Consider the following 20,341-nt stretch of genomic DNA (forward strand, 5'->3'; position numbering starts at 1 on the left):
TCCTAAATGATTTCATACATAAGATTCAGGAGTCACATGCATTTTCTTCAGGAAATGCATTTTCTAGTCATAATAAACTCTTGACTTTTAGCCCAGTGCACTTTAAATGCAAATATTGTACCTGTGACTCCATCTAAATATGAAATAGTCTAGGAAGGCCTCTCCTACTTACAGAGTTTTTTAGTCAGTTCAGTGAACTTTCTTCACCAGTCAAGTTTTATCTTGTCAGTTCCTTTAATACGTCATCCATGTGTAGCCTAGCTATGCCTGAGGCTGAACAACACAACAACAGACACACAACACATACAATACAAGAGAATAAAGCTAAATATATATATAAATATATACTGTATATATATATATATATATATTTTTTTTTTTTAATAATGAAAGAAAATAAACGACATATTTGATATCAAAAATTTAAATTACTATGAAGTTAAAAAGAGACAACCACTGTGTCCAGACTGATACCTGATGGAGCTATACTATTGATGTTGGTCAAACTATTATTTTCTGAGCCATCAAGCCGACACATGAATCTATACATAAGGTTTCTAAGTACAAGGGTGTATTTGATATCATGACATTATTAATTAATTTCTCTTTCATTTATAAAAGGTAGGCTAACTTATGGTATCACTGCACTTGTAAACTCGTGTGGTTCCTCCCATGGATGTATTACATTACGCGCACCGTCTCGGCAGCGTAGCGTAGCGTCAGCCGGATGTGACGTCACGTGTTTGCGGGTCGAAGCTTGTGAACGGAGGAGGAGGAGGAGGAGGAGAATCAATTTTAGCTTTAGCTTTCTCCTCTTTACCTGCTCAGCTCCTCAGTAAATGCGCTGAATCTTTTTTTTCCACGGTCGTTGTAATGCTCTGACCAGGACTCCGGTGTTTTCCTAACCACACCAGTGGACTAACACCGTGTTTTGTCTTCGTGTAGCGACGGAGCAGCAGCCAGCGAGCGACGGACCTTAGCAACAACAACAATGTCCAGCCGCCTGGCCTTCCAGACGCAGCTGGCCTCCATCATGGAGGTGCTGGCCAACGCCGCGGTGGCCGAGATCTGCAAGCTGGTGGACGACGAGTACGCCGTGGTCAGTCTGCAGATGTCCCAGTGCCAGAGAGAGAACAAGGCCCTGAAGAGGAAGCTGCATCTGCTGGAGCTGAAGATGGCCCGTGGAAACGCCGAGAGGAGGCTGCGGGAGAGCGCCATGAACAGCGGCCGCCCGAGGCTGCTGTTCAGCCCCGCGGACAGGCTCCGGGAGTCCGCACCGGCCGCCGGTAAGAGAGAGAGAGAAACCACATGATGGTTTTCACTTTGTAAACATCAAGAGAGCTAGTCATGCAAATTGTCATGGCTGAGTGGCAAACAAAGCAGAGTCAGTCCACTACTGTTTGTTTTATAGACCTATAAAAGTTGTTTTAATGCTGAAATGTTCATGGTATTTTTCAAAAGCCAAGGGGAAACACTGAATATTATTAATATGTGTGTGTGTGTGTGTGTGTTGTGTTGAGGTCCCAAATTTTCTTTTTCTTTTTCTTTTAAGCTCTACAGTCGAGCACAATTTCTGAAGTCAACACAACTGTGTGTTTAATGTGTCTCACCCCACCCCCAACACACACACACACACACACACACACACACACACACCCCTTATGTGTTGTGATGTGTGATGTCTTTATCTGTTTACCATTGGTTTAGGTTGTGGAGAAGAAATAGGAAACTAGAAAATTTCCTCTCGGGAAATTTTGAATGGGCCACGGGAGCTACTGCGGGTTGTGCCATTTCTGTCAACATGGGAATCAAACCCACGATCTTAAGGTCAAGACAGAGCTGATCAGACAGACACATGATCATCTTTCTATAAGCACTGATATGGAGGAGCTGTAACCACATTAGGTTAACTGTGTGTGTGTGTGTGTGTGTGTGTGTGTGTGTGTGTGTGAGACTGTAATCACATGGTGTGTGTGTGTGTGTGTGTGTGTGACTGTAATCACATGGTGTGTGTGTGACTGTAATCACATGGTGTGTGTGTGTGTGTGTGACTGTAATCACATGGTGTGTGTGTGTGTGTGTGTGTGTGTGTGTGACTGTAATCACATGGTGTGTGTGTGTGTGTCTGTAATCACATGGTGTGTGTGTGTGTGTGTGTGTGACTGTAATCACATGGTGTGTGTGTGTGTGTGTGTGTGTGTGTGTGTGACTGTAATCACATGGTGTGTGTGTGTGTGTGACTGTAATCACATGGTGTGTGTGTGTGTGTCTGTAATCACATGGTGTGTGTGTGTGTGTGTGTGTGTGTGTGTCTGTAATCACATGGTGTGTGTGTGTGTGTGTGTGTAACTGTAATCACATGAAGCTGGCTCTAGAGTCTGTGTGTGTGTGTGTGACTGACTTGACACATAGTTAGTTAGTAGCTGCATCCTGTGTCAGTCTGATTTAGCTGTGTCTGTGTTTATAAACATTTAAACGAGCGCCAGGTGGATTGTTTATGAAGTTAACGAGCTCTGGCCTGAGGATCAAAGAGGTTACCACGGCGATAGGGGCCCCCGCAGGCTGAGACAGACAGAAACGTGGAGAAAAAGAGCCATTTTCTGCCTCTGCACCGGTCTCACATTTAGGCTTAGCATGACAAAACGGTAACTCCTATCAGAACAAAACACAGATCAACGTTGCTCTAAGGACTTAATGAAAATTTCGGTACGATTTGGTGTTTCTACAGTAAATATTTTGGCGACGCTGGCAGTTTTAAAACATCAGGCCGTTCTGCTCCTCTCAGAAAATATTTGTATTGGACTCAATGAGGAGCAGAGACAGACGTGGCCGCACTTAGAGGCTCAGAGTTTAAATTCTGTAAGTCTCTCTGATATTTTGAGCAGATTAAGAGATCAAGGATGAGCTCGTCTACAACCGTGGCCGAAATTATGTGTCTAGAGTGTAAATTGTGGCCGTATGGAGTTTGGATAGAGAAATAATCTGGAGTTTTTCTGGCATCTCTCCCACTCTAACCGATGATGTCACCCACTCTGACACGAACATTCCGTGCAATAGGGCTGAACGATTTTAGGAAAAGATCTAATTGCGATTTTTCTGGCAGATTTTTCAATTTCGATTTGTTTCACGATTTTCTTCAAATCATGTTTCAGTGCAATATACATAATGTACAGTAACATTAACAGATATTACATCATTCCATTCAAAATAAATGTCATTACTCTAATGCAAGAATGAAAACTAAAGTTAAGCATTGATTAGAAAATTATTTATTAAGAAACATGCACAAGTTAAAGACACTACTCTTTCATTTGTGGCTCAGCAGCACACAAATATTTCCTTTTATAGCATTAAACAAAAAAATTCAAACAAAGCAAAAATAGTGAACACAGAAACTCTTAAAGGCTGGTACAAGTCAGGGTGAGGTGCATAACAGCCATTTCTGAAATTAACGAGCAGGTGGTGCAGGTTTCACTGATTGGTTAGCCTGACCTGTCCACGAGCAGCATGCCGCTTCTGATTGGTGAGCTTGGCAGGATGGCACGGAGACGGCATGCATGTGTGAAATAGTCGAAAACAGATCCTAGGTCAGTCAGGAGCACTGAAAAAAATCGCAGCTTTGACGATCACGTGATCGCGCTGTTTGAAATCGCGATTTCGATCAGAAAACGATAAATCGTTCAGCCCTACCGTGCAATACACACCCATTATAATCTAATAATTTCTCCAAAAATGATCATGGTCATTGATCATGGATTGATCAAAAACTATATGACCTATCAAAACGTGGAGTAATACGACAATACACAAGACTTGTGTCTACTGTTTAAAGTTTAAATGGAGTCTCTAGGTGAAAGTATGCCTGAGCAGTAGACGTTTGTTAAACTCCAATGATTGGTCTTTTTCGCTCTTTTTTTTCGCCCGTCCCATTGACTTACATGCAAAAATTTTGCGCAGTTTTTCGCGACTACGTCGCGAAAAATTCGTAAACTGTTGAGAAAAGTAATAGCCCACCGATCCCGATCAAGCCACACGTTTTGATATATAATATGCGAATCGAAAGTCGTCCGGAAGATGAAGGAGAATAATAAAAAGAAGAAAAAATCCACACAATAACAGTAGTGCCCGGTGCGATTGCCCGTGGCCCTAATTAAATACAGTTAAAACTATGACCAAATTCGCTATTTTAAAGTGTGTACTTACTTTCATCTTTCCCCAGTCCAACTGAATTTTCTCTGTATTTTGCGCTTTTTATATTCAGTTGTGACCTTCTTCAACCAATAGTGGGGAACGGCTTCCTCTTGGTGCAAACATCCTGTGATAACTACCCAAGTATGTGGCAGATAATGAGTAGAGTTACTGACTTTGCTACTTGCTGAAATGGATCTTGTTATTTCTGCTTACATCCTGCAGTGAGGCGTGTGGTTAATAATAGCATTTAATTCTCCAGGCTGCAGACACATCCAAAACATTAGATGCACCGGGGCCTTCTAACTGCAAAAAGAGAAACACAAGAGATTGCCTGATAAAGCACTGCAGGTTTTTTTTTTTGGGGGGGGGGGGGGGGGTTACCAAAAAAATAGCATGTACTCGACCAGCTTGAGCAGCCATCTCTGGGCGACTCAGCAGAAACAGGGAGGGTGTCTCTTCTCGCTGACAGACATCACAAAGCCTGGAGGGAAAGTGGTGGACAAAACTCTGATCCGATCCTCCCCCCTCTGCTCCTTCAACCTGGTGTGAGCTCCTTGTGTGGTTGCCCCCACCAGTATCGGATCAGTGTTTTTTGGTGGCCACAGTTGCACATATTCACACATTTGGAAAATATTATAACAAATTCTCATTTCATTTTAGGCTGTTTATCAGTTATTTCTTTTTTGCACAAAGTGAGGCTTTGCTAGTCCGTCTCAAGTCAGCTTTGATCAGATAAGTCTGGATGCTATGAGCAGAAAGACTTGAAGTTTCGGTGGGAGATAAAGCCAGTTTCAGCCTGGCTGAAGATGAAGATGTGTGATCCTATCCTAGTATCACATGTTTCAACGTCTTTCCATACCATACACAGATAAGTCTAAACCTACTGTATGTGTGTGGTGACTATTGGTCAGCCTGGTTCCTGCGTCATAAGCTCTCTGTGTAATCAAGATGAAGCAGAGAAGCGGAAATGCTTGGAGAAAAATAAAATGCACTATATTTTACTATCAACATACAGATGAACAAATGTGAGTGAGTATAGTGTGGCAGTAATATAATTGCAGCAAAGTCAAGTAGCTAGTCTCACCCGGTGGAGCCAGTAGGTCTGCTGTGATGACTAACAGAGAGGACTCCTACGTGCTGTACGTTGCTTAGGATAAAATGGTCTGACACATGAGTACATGAAAAAATAAATGATGTAACATAATGAATCTCAGCTGTAATGTTTGTAGAAATAGGAAATTAAGATAAAACATATGGGAAGTTGTTTATAACCTCTCCTCAGTTTGCTCCCGATATAAAATTACATGGAGCATGATGGAGATGGTTTTGGTCGTGTTGCTGATTCCTGAGCTACTAGAAGTGAGGAATGTGTGGACTCACCAGGTTCTTTAAAACCCTCCCCGTACAATTACACTCAGATGGACTAAAGGTTAAACTCTGGGACTTGAATTTACACCGTATCTGTTCATCTTTATCTGACCTGTTTGTTTTTAATTTTACATCAATAGTCTACACTTCAATATAAAGACAACACATTTCTGTTTTCATGGGAAGATGAAAGGCTGGAATTATCCCACATCCCACCCTTGGATTGTTTTATTAGCTGTTTTTAATAAAGTCTAAAACATCAGCAGCTCTGCTAATTTGCCCGTGCTTCCAGTCGACTTCTAATTGGTGATCTTCAAAGTGGGAATGCGCTGAGAATGCAGAAAATGTGCCAATTATCTACACAACCTACTTTACACAAACCCACATCAAAAAACCTTGGGGATTTTGCTATCTTTTTTTAATAGTGATTTTATATTCAGTCTGTGACCTCAAAAGGTGGAGAAGCAGCCTCTCCAGTGTTTTCATGATGGTTTTGTTTTGTAATGTTAGAACCACTTCTGTATTTATTTCAGCTGTTTGCTCTATGAACTGGAGCAAGACATGGTGTTTCCCCACAGCACTGGGACTCTCCCTGTTTGTAGACTTGATGTTCCTCTGTAGAAACTCAGCCAGTTGGATTGCACAGTCCTTCAGCCAGGCCAGACGTAGCCTCTTGACCTCCGCCTGCACTTCCCCTGTTATAAAGGACGGAGGTTTTGATCCAGATGTTAGACGGAGTCACAGCTGCAGTGCCAAGTTGTGAAGGAGATAACCTGTGTTAAACTTGCTGTAGAAAAGGTTGAACTCTTTGACCTCGCCCACCCCTCTCAGTCCATCACCTGCTTTAATCTCCTCCTCACACAGGACGAGTCGTTCTCAGTGTCATCTGCCACTCTGCTCAAACAATACGTGCAGTGTACAGTAGTGTGTTCCCAGCCAGACATCGGAGAGATGTGATCTCTTCTCTGAGGTCCTGCCAACACTTGAGCTGCAGGATGTTGAATCAGCTGGAGTCTTTTCACTGAGTTATTGGAACATCCTGATAATTATCAGTCAAAGTTGTCCCGCCTGGAAGTAGTAAATCCACAGAGTATTTATATTTTTTCTCTTTTGCTTCTAATTAACATACATACGTTTGCATTTCAACCCAGAAATCATCACAAACACACATCATCAGCTGCTTATTCAGCTGTTGTGCTGAACCTGTTAGCAAATGTCTTCTTATTTAGAGACGGTTTTTTAAACCATCTGTGCTGCCATGAGATGTTTCCCAGAGTCATTTGATTGATTGAACCTTCAGCAACAACTTGTTTGTAATTTTCTCATCTCTACTTCACCTGCAGTGACACTGTTGATGCTGATGCACCGTTTCTCCACACACGTTGATCTTGTGTTTGTCTAGGTGGTGTGTTCGAGCGACAGATGGCTGTGGCGCTGTGGTCAGGCAGAGCCGCTGCAGGGGAAGCAGCCAGTCAGACGGTCCACTCTGACAACATCCAGAGCAAGGTGAGCGCACCACGAGGGAGTCCAAGGGCCAGATGTGTAAGCTATGCAGACTGAACCATGTGAAAGCCAGTGTGACACTTTAACACATCTCTACTCCCAATAAATGAAGTTCAGAGTGAAACAGAGCTAAATATTTGTAGTGATTTTACTAAACTAAAGTAAACTGACGTAAGTTTGTACATCAGTTTCACAGTCAGCGAAATTGTTCCTCCTTGTCTTTCTTCTTTATGTCTGAGAGATTGTGGCACAGACTGTTTCATACAAATTGCTTAATTTCGATTGAGTGAGATTTAGTGTAAATATTTATTGTTTTGTGCATTCGCATAGTTTTAGTCATGAATCTACACAGTTCTTATTCCTCTGGCCCCAGGTGACTATACAGGAACTCACATACTGGGATGGGGCATGTTGGCTGCTGTGGTTTTACTGCAGCCTCAGGAAAATAAAACGGGTCTTAACTGAGTGTGTCCAACCTGTCTCATTGTTCAGTCTCCAGATGTGGAGCTGGTGGAGCCAGAGGACCTGGACCTGAAGGAGGAGAAGGTGGAAGCAAACATGCGTCAAATTGAAGAAACGGAGGAAGACGTGCCCCTAATAGGAGATGATGGTGAGTTTGTTGTTGTTTACCACAGAGAGATTGTTAACACTGCTGGATGTGATTTTAGTGCCAACTACTCAACTAGTTTGTTAGTTATATATCCATACTTAAAGCAGAAGTAAGCAATGTTGAGGAAATTTGTTAGGCAAGATCTGAAATAAAGATGTTGAGATCGACTGTCTTTGAAGGGTTTTATTCTTTGCAGAGAAGGTTCTCAGTCCAGGGTTTCCCGCAGCGCTTTCCTGTTAAGGCGGCCGCCTTAACAACAAAGAGCTACCGCCTAGACAAAAAAAAAAATTGTAGCGATATTCGCCGCCCCCCCCCCCCCCCCCCCCCCGTCGGACGAGTGGCCGCATCCTCTCACACACATACACACCACAGAGAAGCGCGCACGCAGAACAGCAGCGCGTGTTGAAAGCGAAACTTTAATACGGCACGGCGCGTCCTCCCCCGTCGATCGATCCCCCCCCCCCCGTCGACAGGTCAGACACCACCTTAACTAACAAATTTTCTGGGGGAAACACTGCAGTCAAACAGAGTGCAACGCAGTCTGCAAGGAATGGAACAAAAAATACGTTGAACAGAGGAGTTTTGTTGAATCTGTCACAACCCCCCACAAGTGAACTTTATCTTGCTGAAACAGATTACAATGTACACCAAGGTCAGCAACAGGCGTCAAATACATTAGGTGTTTTGGCTAACTTCTCGTCAGCCGATGGAGTTAGCAGCCCCCGCCCTCGTCATGGATCTATTGGTCCTCGTCCCTACGTCACCACATTCACGCGCATCCCTTGGCTGCACACACAGCCCTTCATGCTGTTCTCTCTCCTCATTGGATAAAGCTTGTAGGATACAAGGAAGTATACAAGAAGTTTTCTCCTCGGCTCAGAGCAGAGCAGAGTGACTGACAGACCCGTGTTTCGGACCAAAAACTCTATGTAAGTGATTGCTGTCGGAAGATATAACTATTTAAGACTTACTGTATATTAACACAAAAAATCCGCTTACTTCTGCTTTAAGCCACAATCTGGAACTGCTTAATAGATGATTATACCCTCTCTATATTAAAATATACAAAGCTGGACAGTGCTTTCACCCCAAAACATTCAGCCAGTGTCATTTAGAACTATCATCAGCATAAAGAAGAACAACATGTCCTGGAAGTCCTGAAGTGATGGTGTGGCCGCCCCCCCACGGAGCCCTGAGCTCAACATCATCCAGTCTGTCTGGGATTACATGTAGAGACAGAAGGATCTGAGGAGCTCCAAGATATTTGGAAAAAAAACACTGGTCCTTCAAAAACTGTGTGCAGGAGTACCTACCTAGAAGAATTGATGCTGTTTTGAAGGCAAAGGGTTGTCACACCGAATATTGTTTTCATTTAGGATTCACGTCTCTTTATTCACTGCATTTTGTTAATTGATGAAAAAAAAAAATTAACACTTCCATCTTCCTGAACAGTACTGTATGACAGAATAATCCAAAAATAATCTCCTGCATTACCTCAAAGAAAAACAACAACAACGACAAAACAAACAAACAAATAAAAAATCAAGGCTACAAATTCATAACCTCGCTTTATAATTATATAAAAAATCCTTATTAAATAAGGATTTTTAATCTTTTCTGGTCATATAAGTTATTTGACCAGAAATTATCAAGTCTATTTTTAAAAGAGTTCACTGAAGGAGCCTGCACTACATCCTTTTAAGGAGTTCCCTCTTAGTTCATACCGATTATTCCAAAAACTAACAACCAGCTCCACTGAGGAATCATATTTTATGGACAAGTTTATACACCTCAATCATGCCACCCCTATACCTCCTATAGACAAGAGTTGGCAGTTTTAAGTGCCTTAATCTTTCTTGGTTTGTCATCACATTCAGACCTGGGATTAATTTGATTAATTCTAGATGAGACCTCACCAAAGCTTTATATAATGGTAATGGTAGTGTTGTTGCACTATATTCTGTTGTATGGTACTTGTTATATCTATAAGAATTATTTTAGAAAGGTGTAACTTTTACCCCACTACTACGCTGATGGACAAATATTGTATTTCTGACTCCACTGCATCACCATGAAGCGCTCTTACTTTGAAGCAGCCTGTAATTAGTGGAAGGAATCATGTTTTATTTAGAAAATTTGACTGGCCCTACATGATGTTCATCACAACAGAAAAAACAGGATCAAGTCCTCCACTGTCTGTCATGTTTGAACCTGTCAGTGTCCTTACAAAGTAGAGATGATAGTAAAAAATTGACAGATTAATCGGGGGACCGTTTGAGAGTGTGTAAGCAAATGAGTCTTTATCAAGAGACAGATTATTAAACTGTTGTGTGTTTTCTCCCTCCTCTGCCACACATGGTCTCTCTGAAGGAGTGCTGGAGTGTGTCCCTCGTGGAGCTGCAGGACAGAGACGCAGCCTTGAGCAGCAGGATGTTTCCCAGACGCAGACCCAGATCAGCAGGACGAGGCGCACCGGCAGCAGCAGCAGCAACAACAACAACAGAGGAGCGGAGGTCAGTGACTCCTCTCCTCTCCTTAACTGCGACCTCAGTGCCTCTGTTAAGCGCAGAGACTCGCTGCAGGAAACTGTAAACCAACCCCAGTATATCGATGATGGCAGCAGCGACTCACAGTTTGACATGTTGTGTGACAATAAAAGTGCTAACTCGTTGGTTGAAACGTTTTTTGACGAGTCCTCGGGGGCTGAAGTCGAAAGACAGACGGCATCTTGTTCGTACTCGATGGCAGCGGCCGATTTCCCTTCGACCTCGTCCGGCGTTAACGGCTGGGCTTGTTACAGCGCCGGTTTCCCGCTCCCCCAGACCTTCGGTGACAACGGCCATGCGCCCCATCGGACCGGCCCCAAGGAAAAACTGTTTGTCTGTAGCTACTGCGGCAAAGCTTTTAACCGGCCAAAGAAGGTGGAGATCCACCAACGGGTCCACACAGGAGAGAAACCGTTCAGCTGCTCCACGTGTGGCAAGACGTTCGCCGAGGCCGGAAACCTGAGGAAACATCAGAGAGTCCACACCGGAGAGAGACCCTACAGCTGTGGGCTGTGCGGCCGAGGATTTGCCTGGATAAGAAACTTGAAAACACACCAGAAAAGGAGCCACCCCGAAATGCTAATTGAAGAGGAGATCCTGGAACAGACTGAGGCCGTGATCTGAGGAGTCGGCAGGAGAGACGGACTTTCTGCTCAACAAAATGAACATGATCTGTGCACAGAGCAGATTTCCAAATGTTACACATAGTGGTTAACAAGACGCTTGTCTTATATGTCTTTGTTTACAGAAAATAATAATACGTTGACATAGGGGGATGCAGTTTTTGGACAATGTGAACTCGGTCACGGTTACTTTTTGGCGCGTCTCTGTTTACGGTGTTGTGGTCAAACCGAGGTTTCAGACTGAAAAGTGGAGACACATTTTTACCAGCATACAGACCTGAAATGTGTTGTTTGATTTAACCTTTGGCTATACACATGCATGGATGATGCAAGTAATTTCATTTAAAAAACAAACACTTCATGAGCATTATAAGCTACTTATTCCAGTACTTTACAGAAGACGCTAAGAACTCATTTAATCGCTGGATTTGTCCCTTTTTTTTGTTATGTAGTGAGTGGCAGCAGGACGATGTGTATGTGGGACTGAGTCTTAATAAACTACAATGTGTGTGGTGATGAAGGAACATGTGACAAAGTGACAGACTCACCAATGTGTTGTAATACTTTGGGGAAACAGCTCAGGCACTCAGAGCGATTCACGCACCTGTTGTAGGAGGCAGTGCAAGCTTAGAGGTGCGTTCTGCAATTATCCTCTGACAGAGCTTTTTTTGGAAACAGGTTCTTGTTAATCATATAGTATTTGTCATAAATAGTCACTCAGTATAATGACCACACACTAGAGGTTTCTGACCCAGAAGCTGAGGACATTATGGTTATAGTAAAATGTAAAGTACGAGTGTGAAGCACTGGGCCACCATGAACTCTCACAGTTGAGAAGCATGAACTAATCACACCAAGGTTACACAGCCCAGTCCCGTCATGTATGTAGCAGCTTAGGAAGCACTGACGGATGGGTCTGAACGTGTTCGTACAATTGGTGCCACTCGCAGTGTCTTGTACATTTGGTTGCATGGTTTGTAAGTTAGTCTCGGCCAGTACTGAGTGACTTGGTGTAAACATGGTATCCATGTACAGTATGTAAATGTCTAAGAGCATTGTTATGGTATGGACAGTCATTCTAAATGTAGCACATTTCATGTTTTATAGCGAATATACTACACATTTTATATGCACCAGTGTTTGATTTACAGAATAAAACATGCACCACTGAAGCCCTCTGATTTATTTCCTCAACTTGGAAAAGAATCTCAGCTGAATGACTTCAGATATCAAGATATTATTCCACAATATATACTGTATATTCCAGATATATTTTGAAACACAAAGTGTTCAACACTGTCCTGACTGTCCTGGTCAAGAAGTATTTGCACTTCCTGACCAGGACATCCTTGTTAAATCTCAATGGATCCTTCCTGGATAAATAAAGGTTAAATAAAAAAAATAAAAAACAAAAACACTGAGAATTGACTAAACTGGGACTTGTTGACTACATAAACACTAAATAATCTTTACTTCGCCTCTACACTGGGCGATTCTCACAGATCTGACAACTCAGTAATTACTTGATGGAAATTCTTGAAATCTGGCACAAACCTTCACTTACTCTCTACTTTACTCCCTATATATACATTAGTCCACTACTTAGGGTGTTTTCCATTATGTAATGCTGTCTGAATGTATAGTGAGAATTCTTATCTCATGTATAGTGCACTCATTGAATCCCACAGTGCCTTGTAGTGTGCAGCTGGAGGTCACCTGAGGGAATGCCTTTGGTAAAAACACTCACAAGCTTCTTAGATTTTGGTGGCTAACGGCTACATTTTGGCCTGAGGAGCAAAATATCTCAACACCACAGAGGTAAATCATATGAATTTACTTTGGTGCTGCAAAGATATTGTATAATGCACCTGGGAAACACGGTTTTGGACCATGGTATTTGTAAAGCCCTGGGTAAAGCCTTTATCTCCAGAACTCTTCAAAGGAATCCCTCCAAATCTTACTCTAGTATTCGCTTGGACTCGAGAACCCATTAGATGTTGGAGGTCACAGAGATCTGACAAAACACGATTTCAGCCTTGAGAACTCAATATCTCCATATTACCTTGAGTTGAATTTAGTAAAAAAAAAAAATTCACCGGGACAGGAGGAAAAGCTGTTAAGATTTTGGCATCATCATATCTCCAGCATGGCCACCATCGAAGTCACAGAAGTACAGACCTTTGTATTTTTTACGAGGTTTATTTGATAAAGGTCGTGAAATAAAATGTCCCAAAAAGTACTCCAGAGGGATTTATAATACCAGCTCAGCTTTTGGACCCTGGCATTTCCCTCCAAATTTTCACGTAATTGCCCACTTGGACTCAAGGACGAACTAGTTGGGTTTTGGTTTTCAAAAGCTAAAGGTCAAGTTCATGGTGACCTCAGAAAACACTTTGGCCATTACTGAGGACTTCACACTAATGTTATGACCAGTTAAACAGGGATGTAACCTGTAACAGTCTGAGTGGTGGCGGTAGACCACCACAAAGACGAAGGTAATTCTGATCACAATGTATTGTACTGGGTTATTAAAGCTGCATCAATCAATATTTTCTAAATGGCATGTCACACAAAATATTTCACAAACTAACAGCTATAAAGTGGAGTGGATCCATCTGATGGACACTGACACCACTCAAATTGAACAATCATGACGCTCACTAATGTCACGTGTCCCGTCTCTCTTGTGTGTGTGTGCAAAAGGAGGCGAAGCCCGAGGTGGTGCTGGTGAAGGTGGAGGACGTGGAGCTGGTCAACCATGCCGGCCTCAGCATACAGGAAGGTGAGTGAAGTACTGAGCTGTCTCTCCACCAGCACGGTCGGCCACTTTGATTTTAAAAAGACTAATAGTTGTAGACGTGGACACGAAAACACAGTTTAAAGGGATAGTTCACCCAAAATTGAAATTTACGGGGGGTCTCGGCGTGGCAGTGCATGTCCATATAACAGTTGCAAATGGATACCAACTGTCTTCGTAACAAAAAGACACACCAAAAAACATCCAAATACCTCCATGCTGCTCGTATGTAATGTCCGTCTTGTATTGAAGCCCTGAAATGCGAAATTGTCCCGAAAAAAATTAAAGTCTATATTTCAAGCTTGTTTTGTAGCGGAAGCTTCTCGAAGCTCCTCTTCCCGGTTCGTCAAATTTGGACGAACTGGGAAGAGGAGCTTCCGCTACAAACAAGCTTGAAAAAATTTCAATTTTGGGTGAACTATCCCTTTAATCGTCTATTTCTTTTATTCAATTCATATTTCTAAATAACTATGCCAGTAGCTACAGTGTTTGACTCTGCACCTCTCCGTGTCTCCAGGGCTGGTGGAGTCCAGTACAGACGACTACAGAGGAGTGCTGCCCTTTGAGGAGACGCCACAAGCTTCCACCAATCAGCTGCCTGACCTGCAGGAGTCTGGGGGGGGATTCTCAGAGGTCAGCTATGGCCGTTCCTCACTGTGGACTAATGGGGGGGATAGTTATTGTCATGACAACAGCCTCCCAGGGCCTTCCTCACATTGCGCCCCCCTCCCATACCTGCCCAGCACGCTCATTGAAGCAGAGCCCGGCAGCTCTGGGAGGGGATTGGCTGTTGAAAGCTCCCGAGGCTTTCACACCACCTCTGTGTCCTTTAAGCAGCAGCAGCAGCAGCAGCCGCCTGTTATCGATTTATCCGAGGAGCTGAACCTCGGTCAGGTTTTAGGCACCGCGCAGGGGGGGCAGCCGAAAATGCCCAGGAAGAAGGTTTGCAGCTGTAGGTTCTGTGGGAAAGGGTTCAGCTCACAGGCAAACTTAGAGTCCCACCTGAGGACTCATACTGGAGAGAGACCGTACGGCTGCAGCATCTGCGGCAAAAACTTCTCCCAGTTCTGGAACCTGAAGATCCACAGGAACATTCACACGGGGGAGCGGCCGTACCAGTGCTCGCTCTGCGCCGAGAGGTTCTCTGACCCCAGCAACCTGAAAAAACACCAGAAGAGACACCACACACAGACGTAGAAATACACTCAGGGATGTGTTCGCTGCATAGCCGAGCATGCTGAAGTACTGTTGGGGTTAACAGACAGGACAACTTTTATCATAAATATCTCTCTTTCCCCAAATGACTTCGTAGGCTAGAAGCTAACAAAGGTTTGTCCTTAGTGAACATTAAAGGTCTGTACTGTTATAGCTCACATGATGAACCCTCCTGTAGAGCTGTCTTCAAAGCTGTAAAGTCACTGTCAAAGTGATCACCACCTCCACATATTTCACATTTCTGAGACACGTCAGTGTCTTAAATGTGGAAAAATCTTTTTTTTATTTTTTTTAATTAAGTATATTTTTGGGGCTTTTGCCTGTAATTGGTAGGATAGTTGAGAGAGACAGGAAATGGGGAGGCAGAGAGAGGCCACCAGATTCAGGATTCGAACCGGGGCCGGCTGCAGCAAGGACTGTAGTCTCTGCATATGGGACACCTGCTCAACCCACTGAGCTATATGGCGTCCCAATGTGAAATAATCTGTGCAGGACATTTTAATTTGCAAAGAGATGCAAAGAAGCTTTGCGCCGCTGTTAATGTGAAACTTAACTTGCAGAACAGGATCAGTTCCACTGGCACGTGAAAGTGTCTGGGAATCACTGTAGAGGAAAAGAGTAAAAAGAGAGGCCGTGGCTCAGAGCAGAGCTGGTTGTCCACTAATCAGTTGGACTGACTGTTGGTACGTTCCCCGGCTCTTCCATTTAACATGTATTTATGTCTGTGGGACAGGTACTGAACCTAAAGTTGCCCCACACTGTGAATGAGTGTGTGTGTGTGTGTGTGTGCGCATGTGACTAATACTGTAAAGCACTTTGAGTGGCTGTTAAGAGCAGACAAATATTCACAATGTGACACTGTGTTTGAAATCCTGTTCTTCCGGTGAAAATGCGTTGCCTTTGCTCTTAAAGTGTGTCATTCTGAAGTGTGGCAGTTGTAGCATAAACATATACAGTAATGTATTACTAGCCTTTTCTATTGTGTCACAATTTTGTAAACTCCTGCTCAGTGTCCTCAGCTTGCAATGTAAATCATTAAAACCATAAAAAAAAACATGAACATGAAGTTGTGTTTTCATTTTAAAATCACATTACAAAATTGTGACACAATATTAACAACAAATCAGAAAATGGTTGGAAAACAAAACTTTCTGCAGCACATTATGTTTTTTTGTTTTTTTCCCCTCACAGTGACATTTTGAGCTTCTCTCTGCGTGAACCTTCAGCCACTGAGGTGAAGTGTCCTCAGTCGTGCTGTCAGCCGCAGTTCAAACAGGCAGCTTTCAAAGATGTACTTTAGTTGCATTCAGTCCAAAGTGGCCTCCGTCGACCTCATACCTAGAGGAGACACATAAAATAACACCTTGGACAAATTAAACTGTTCCTTTGTATGAACAATGTGTTTGGGTGATTGAAAGCAGGAAGCTGGAAAAGAGGCTGAAGTCTAGAAACAGTTACACAACTCCAGCTCAGTAACTGCACAGCACTTGACTCTACTTTGAGCCAAGGATGCATAGTTCCTCTGTGTTTGCCCTTAAATGGCACATATTATGGAAATATCACTTTTTTAAGGCTCTTTAACATATGTTTGGGTCTTTGTCTTGCCTTCTGGCCCCCAAAATGTAAGAATTGACAAAAAAAATCTGTAGTTTGCAGGCTCCCTAGGTTGAAATCCATGTGGTTTTATGAGCAGTTCTCTCAGTTGTCTGACAATGATGTAATTAGTTGACAAATTTGCATAATACCACCCCTACCTGGGACCGGTAGAAGTAGTGGGGCGGGGCAAGCAGTGGTTCATTTGCATTTAAAGGGACAGGCGCTGAAACAAGCCGTTGGTGAACCAGGCTGTTTTGAGAGGATGAAAGGAGCTGTGATGTTTGATCCTTGGGGTATTTTGACCAAAGCATGTCACAGACATGTATTTAAGACACCTGGGAACTATTTTAATTTGTGGAAAAGGGGCATAATGGCATAATATGTCTCCTTTAAAGGTCAACAGCTATACAACGGCATGACAGAGATCAGTCTTCACCTGGACCCATGGGCGTCACCAGACCCCTTTTACTGGGGTAGAAATGTACATATAGGGCAGCGGTACACTTTGATGCTTAAAGAATAAGCAAAGTCAGTTTAGACCATAGGAGCCGATACTCTGTCAATCAAAATCTGTAAATAAACTGCAAGCGAGTCTCATTGTTGTGTGGGCATTATGCGCCCGTCAGTGCTTGTATGGCCTGTTCAGGGTTCGAGTGTGTGGTCGAGTGTCTTGCGTGCATATGGGTGAAAACTTAAACGGTATGAGTTGTGCCCCAGTAGAGCTTAATAGCTAGCAACGCTTCTGCCTGGACCCCACTCTAGAGATACTGCTGTGCGAATGTGTCTGTTCACAGATCTCATTTTGTATGAACTTGTGAAAACTTAACTCCAACCTAGTCATCAACACCGGGTCTCATTGAACCCTCTCTCCCTCTCTCTCCCTCCCCTCTCCAGTCTGCAGCCCCTCAACTGACCCCCTTGATGTCAGAAGACTCCAGCAAAGCAGCGTCTGTCCAGCTCAGGGTACCAGACACCAACACACCAGCCAGCCCCAACACACAACAACAACAGCAGCAGCAGCAGCAGCAGCAGCAGCAGCAGCAGAGGTCCAGTAATGGCAGCAGTTTCCCCTCTGACTACTCTCTGTTTGAACTGGAGACGTTCTTCACCCGCTGGGCCCCTGATAACGAATCTGCGTCACCCACCGCCGGCCCTTCGTGTCCCTTCCCTGCTGATAACCCAGCGGAGAGCGACCAGGATGGAGTTATTATCGTAGAGAGCAAACCATCAGTGTCCTCAGCAGCGAGTTTGTCAGCCGGCGGCTCCTCAGTTCACAACCAGCCGTCTGTGCCACAAGGTAACACGACACCTGCTGTTTCTGCTTTCATCATTGTTGCCTGTGTTTGGCTCCTGATTGGAGGATTGCAAATGGATTTATGCTCCGTGGTTATCAGCTCATTGATGTCACAGCAAACTGTGGCCACACAGACAGCAGGTGATGGTTAGAGATTATGTTTCAGTTACTATGGACAAAGATTTTAAAGAAAAATCAAAACTGGAGTCACCTTCTCATTGTTGTCTGCTTCTGTTCATATTTTCTATGACTTTGTTTACCAGAGCGTTTATCCAGAACCATTTGTTGGTGTGTGTCAAAGAATAATGGACCTTGTCTCTCTGCTGAGGGTCAGAGTCTGAGAAAAATATCTTTATTTAAATGACAAGGTGTTCATATCGCAAATGCTGATGTATTTCATGTTTCAGTCAGGGAGAGCGATGTAATGGAAGAATACTGACTCCATATTTTCTATGCTCTGTCCACAGGGACTTCTGCGTCCACACATTTGAAGACGCCGACTCGGTCTTCTCAGCGTCCATGGAGCAGAACTGCTGCTGCAATCAGACTTGGACAGGTTCCCTCTGCACAGAGCACAATGTCCTCCAACGTGGCTTCTGTCACTCTGACTAAGAGCCAGGACAAGCGAAGTGTCTCTAGGACTATGAGCTCCACTGCTGCTCCACAGGCGGCCTTATCAGTCAGGGGCTCCGCCGCAGTGTTAGCAGGCATCGAGGCGGCCATCGCTGCACAGCAACGAGCCAGTTTTCTGGCTCGCCGCAATAAATACCCGACTGCCAGCACCGTGCCTGTCGATCGCCGCAGGAAAAGCTACGTCTGCCGAGCCTGCGGCAAGGCCTTCTCCGGCCTGTCCAACCTGGAGGCCCACGAGCGCGTCCACACGGGGGAGAAGCCTTTCCGCTGCAGCACCTGCGGGAAGCACTTCTCCGAGGCCGGGAACCTGAAGAAGCATCAGAGGGTTCACACCGGAGAGAAACCCTTCAGCTGTGACCAGTGTGGGAAGAGGTTCGCCTGGATCTGCAACCTGAGGACACACCAGCAGTCGGCCACGGGCTGCGGAGCGCAGGGCAGAGCCGGGCTGGGGTTGGGACCGAGCTGTGGGGGACAGGACGCTGATGCTGGTTGTATTTCACACACGTAGGCTCGTGGCCTTTGGTGTTAAATGGTGGAACAGTAGCAATACTTACTTAATACTGTGTCTTTCATACCCCTCTGATGTTTTGTGTTTAATATATGATGAAACACTGTATCACTGTTAGTACTCAGTTTGAGGACCAAACCAGGGTTTTGAATGCTTTAGTGTGTTGACTGCAAAACTTGAGTGTGTGCTTAACCTTACCACTGACCACTGACCATCTGGACTAGTGCGAGTAGATTATGTCATTTTAAGCTTTGAAAGCAGTATCCCAGGCAATCACTGATTTGTTTTTTTAATAGAGCTTGAGTTATAAAGTTGCAGACACTTGAAACTTATAAGTAAAAAAAAAACCCACAAACACTCACACATACACACTCAAGACTGCCTGGATGTTTATTATTTAACTAAATTATAAACACTAACATTTTTAAACCAACAATGTTAGGAAGTAGTTTTTTAGGAATTGTGGGACATGTGGTCTTATTTTGAGATAATAATCATTCTACAGGTGTGACAGTTTTGATCACACTGTACACAACCTCTCCACGAGCCTTTGTTGTTGCCCTGGTGTGGGAACCACTGGATGAAATATTTTTCTTATTGTGAACACATCAACTATGTGTCAGGTAATTTACAGAATAAACATTTAATGATGCACAAATAAAACTGTTGTCCTCATTCCTCACAATATATTTAGAAATCTAGGTGGCAGAGTTTCTACTGGGTTGCAGTTACACTATCTCATGCTGATAGAGCTCTCAAAGTCATAATTGGCACAATAATGGCAATATAACAACAGAATTATCTATACAGCGGACTGGATTGAGTAATAATATAGTTTTTGACGGTATAGGTTACATTTTTACACATAGGCCTACATAATATTTACCTCAGTAACAAATTAATTTCCACATTATAATAGACTTAAACCTTAAAGATACTTTTTGTGGAGTTGAACCACAAACAGATATTCATTTTGTCACTTTCTGTGTCTTTTGAGGAGACGCTGAACAATTTATTCACAACAATTAGAAAGCTATTAAAGATATTAGGTTTCATAAACAATCTTTTTAAGTTCACATATAAAAAGCTCTCAATTACTACTCAATCACTCTCCAAATTACACTTTTTAAATTGAATTCCCTTAAAAACTAAAGGAGAAAAGAACAAAACAAACACACTGAACATAGATTTTGATGTAGGCCTATTCTCTTTGTACCGCCTGATATCCAATGATTAATTGTTCTATTTGATCTACAGATTTTTATCATTTAATCTCACTATACTGCATGTTTTTTGGCGTTTTTTTCTTTTTGCGTATTTGATTTGATTCTCTGTTTGTGTAGGCTATGTGCTATGTCCGTACAATTTGTTCAATAGAAAACGCGTATATCGTATCGCGTAGTTTCTTTTCTGGGCAAATTGAATCTTAGGCAACCGGACTTGTAGCTGTCTGGGAA

The 20,341-nt window shown here is 43.3% G+C and overlaps 1 protein-coding gene across 1 annotated transcript; it reads left to right on the forward strand.

Moving 5' to 3' along the window:
• The first annotated feature begins 764 nt into the window (after positions 1 to 764).
• LOC146991849 (uncharacterized) lies at positions 765 to 19,528 on the forward strand. Its single transcript, XM_085789167.1, has 9 exons — positions 765 to 1,286; positions 6,962 to 7,065; positions 7,555 to 7,672; positions 10,043 to 10,839; positions 13,545 to 13,623; positions 14,156 to 14,831; positions 16,045 to 16,144; positions 17,344 to 17,746; positions 18,211 to 19,528. Exons 1-9 carry the CDS (start codon positions 992 to 994, stop codon positions 18,882 to 18,884), a joined length of 3,246 nt encoding a protein of 1,081 aa, XP_085645293.1. The 5' UTR covers positions 765 to 991; the 3' UTR covers positions 18,885 to 19,528.
• Positions 19,529 to 20,341: the final 813 nt, after the last annotated feature.

The sequence above is a fragment of the Trachurus japonicus genome, chromosome 1 (genome assembly GCF_045865225.1).
Source record: "Trachurus japonicus isolate A0001 chromosome 1, Traja_1.0".
In the NCBI taxonomy this organism is placed as follows: Eukaryota; Metazoa; Chordata; class Actinopteri; order Carangiformes; family Carangidae; genus Trachurus; species Trachurus japonicus.

What these genes read in the sequence shown, in the direction of transcription:
- LOC146991849 (XM_085789167.1), top strand. Translation starts at nt 992, where the DNA reads ATGTCCAGCCGCCTGGCCTTCCAGACGCAGCTGGCCTCCATCATGGAG. An exon ending in GGAGTCCGCACCGGCCGCCG is followed by an intron (nt 1,287 to 6,961) that starts GTAAGAGAGAGA and finishes GTGTTTGTCTAG; the next exon opens with GTGGTGTGTTCGAGCGACAG. An exon ending in AACAGACTGAGGCCGTGATC is followed by an intron (nt 10,840 to 13,544) that starts TGAGGAGTCGGC and finishes TGTGTGCAAAAG; the next exon opens with GAGGCGAAGCCCGAGGTGGT.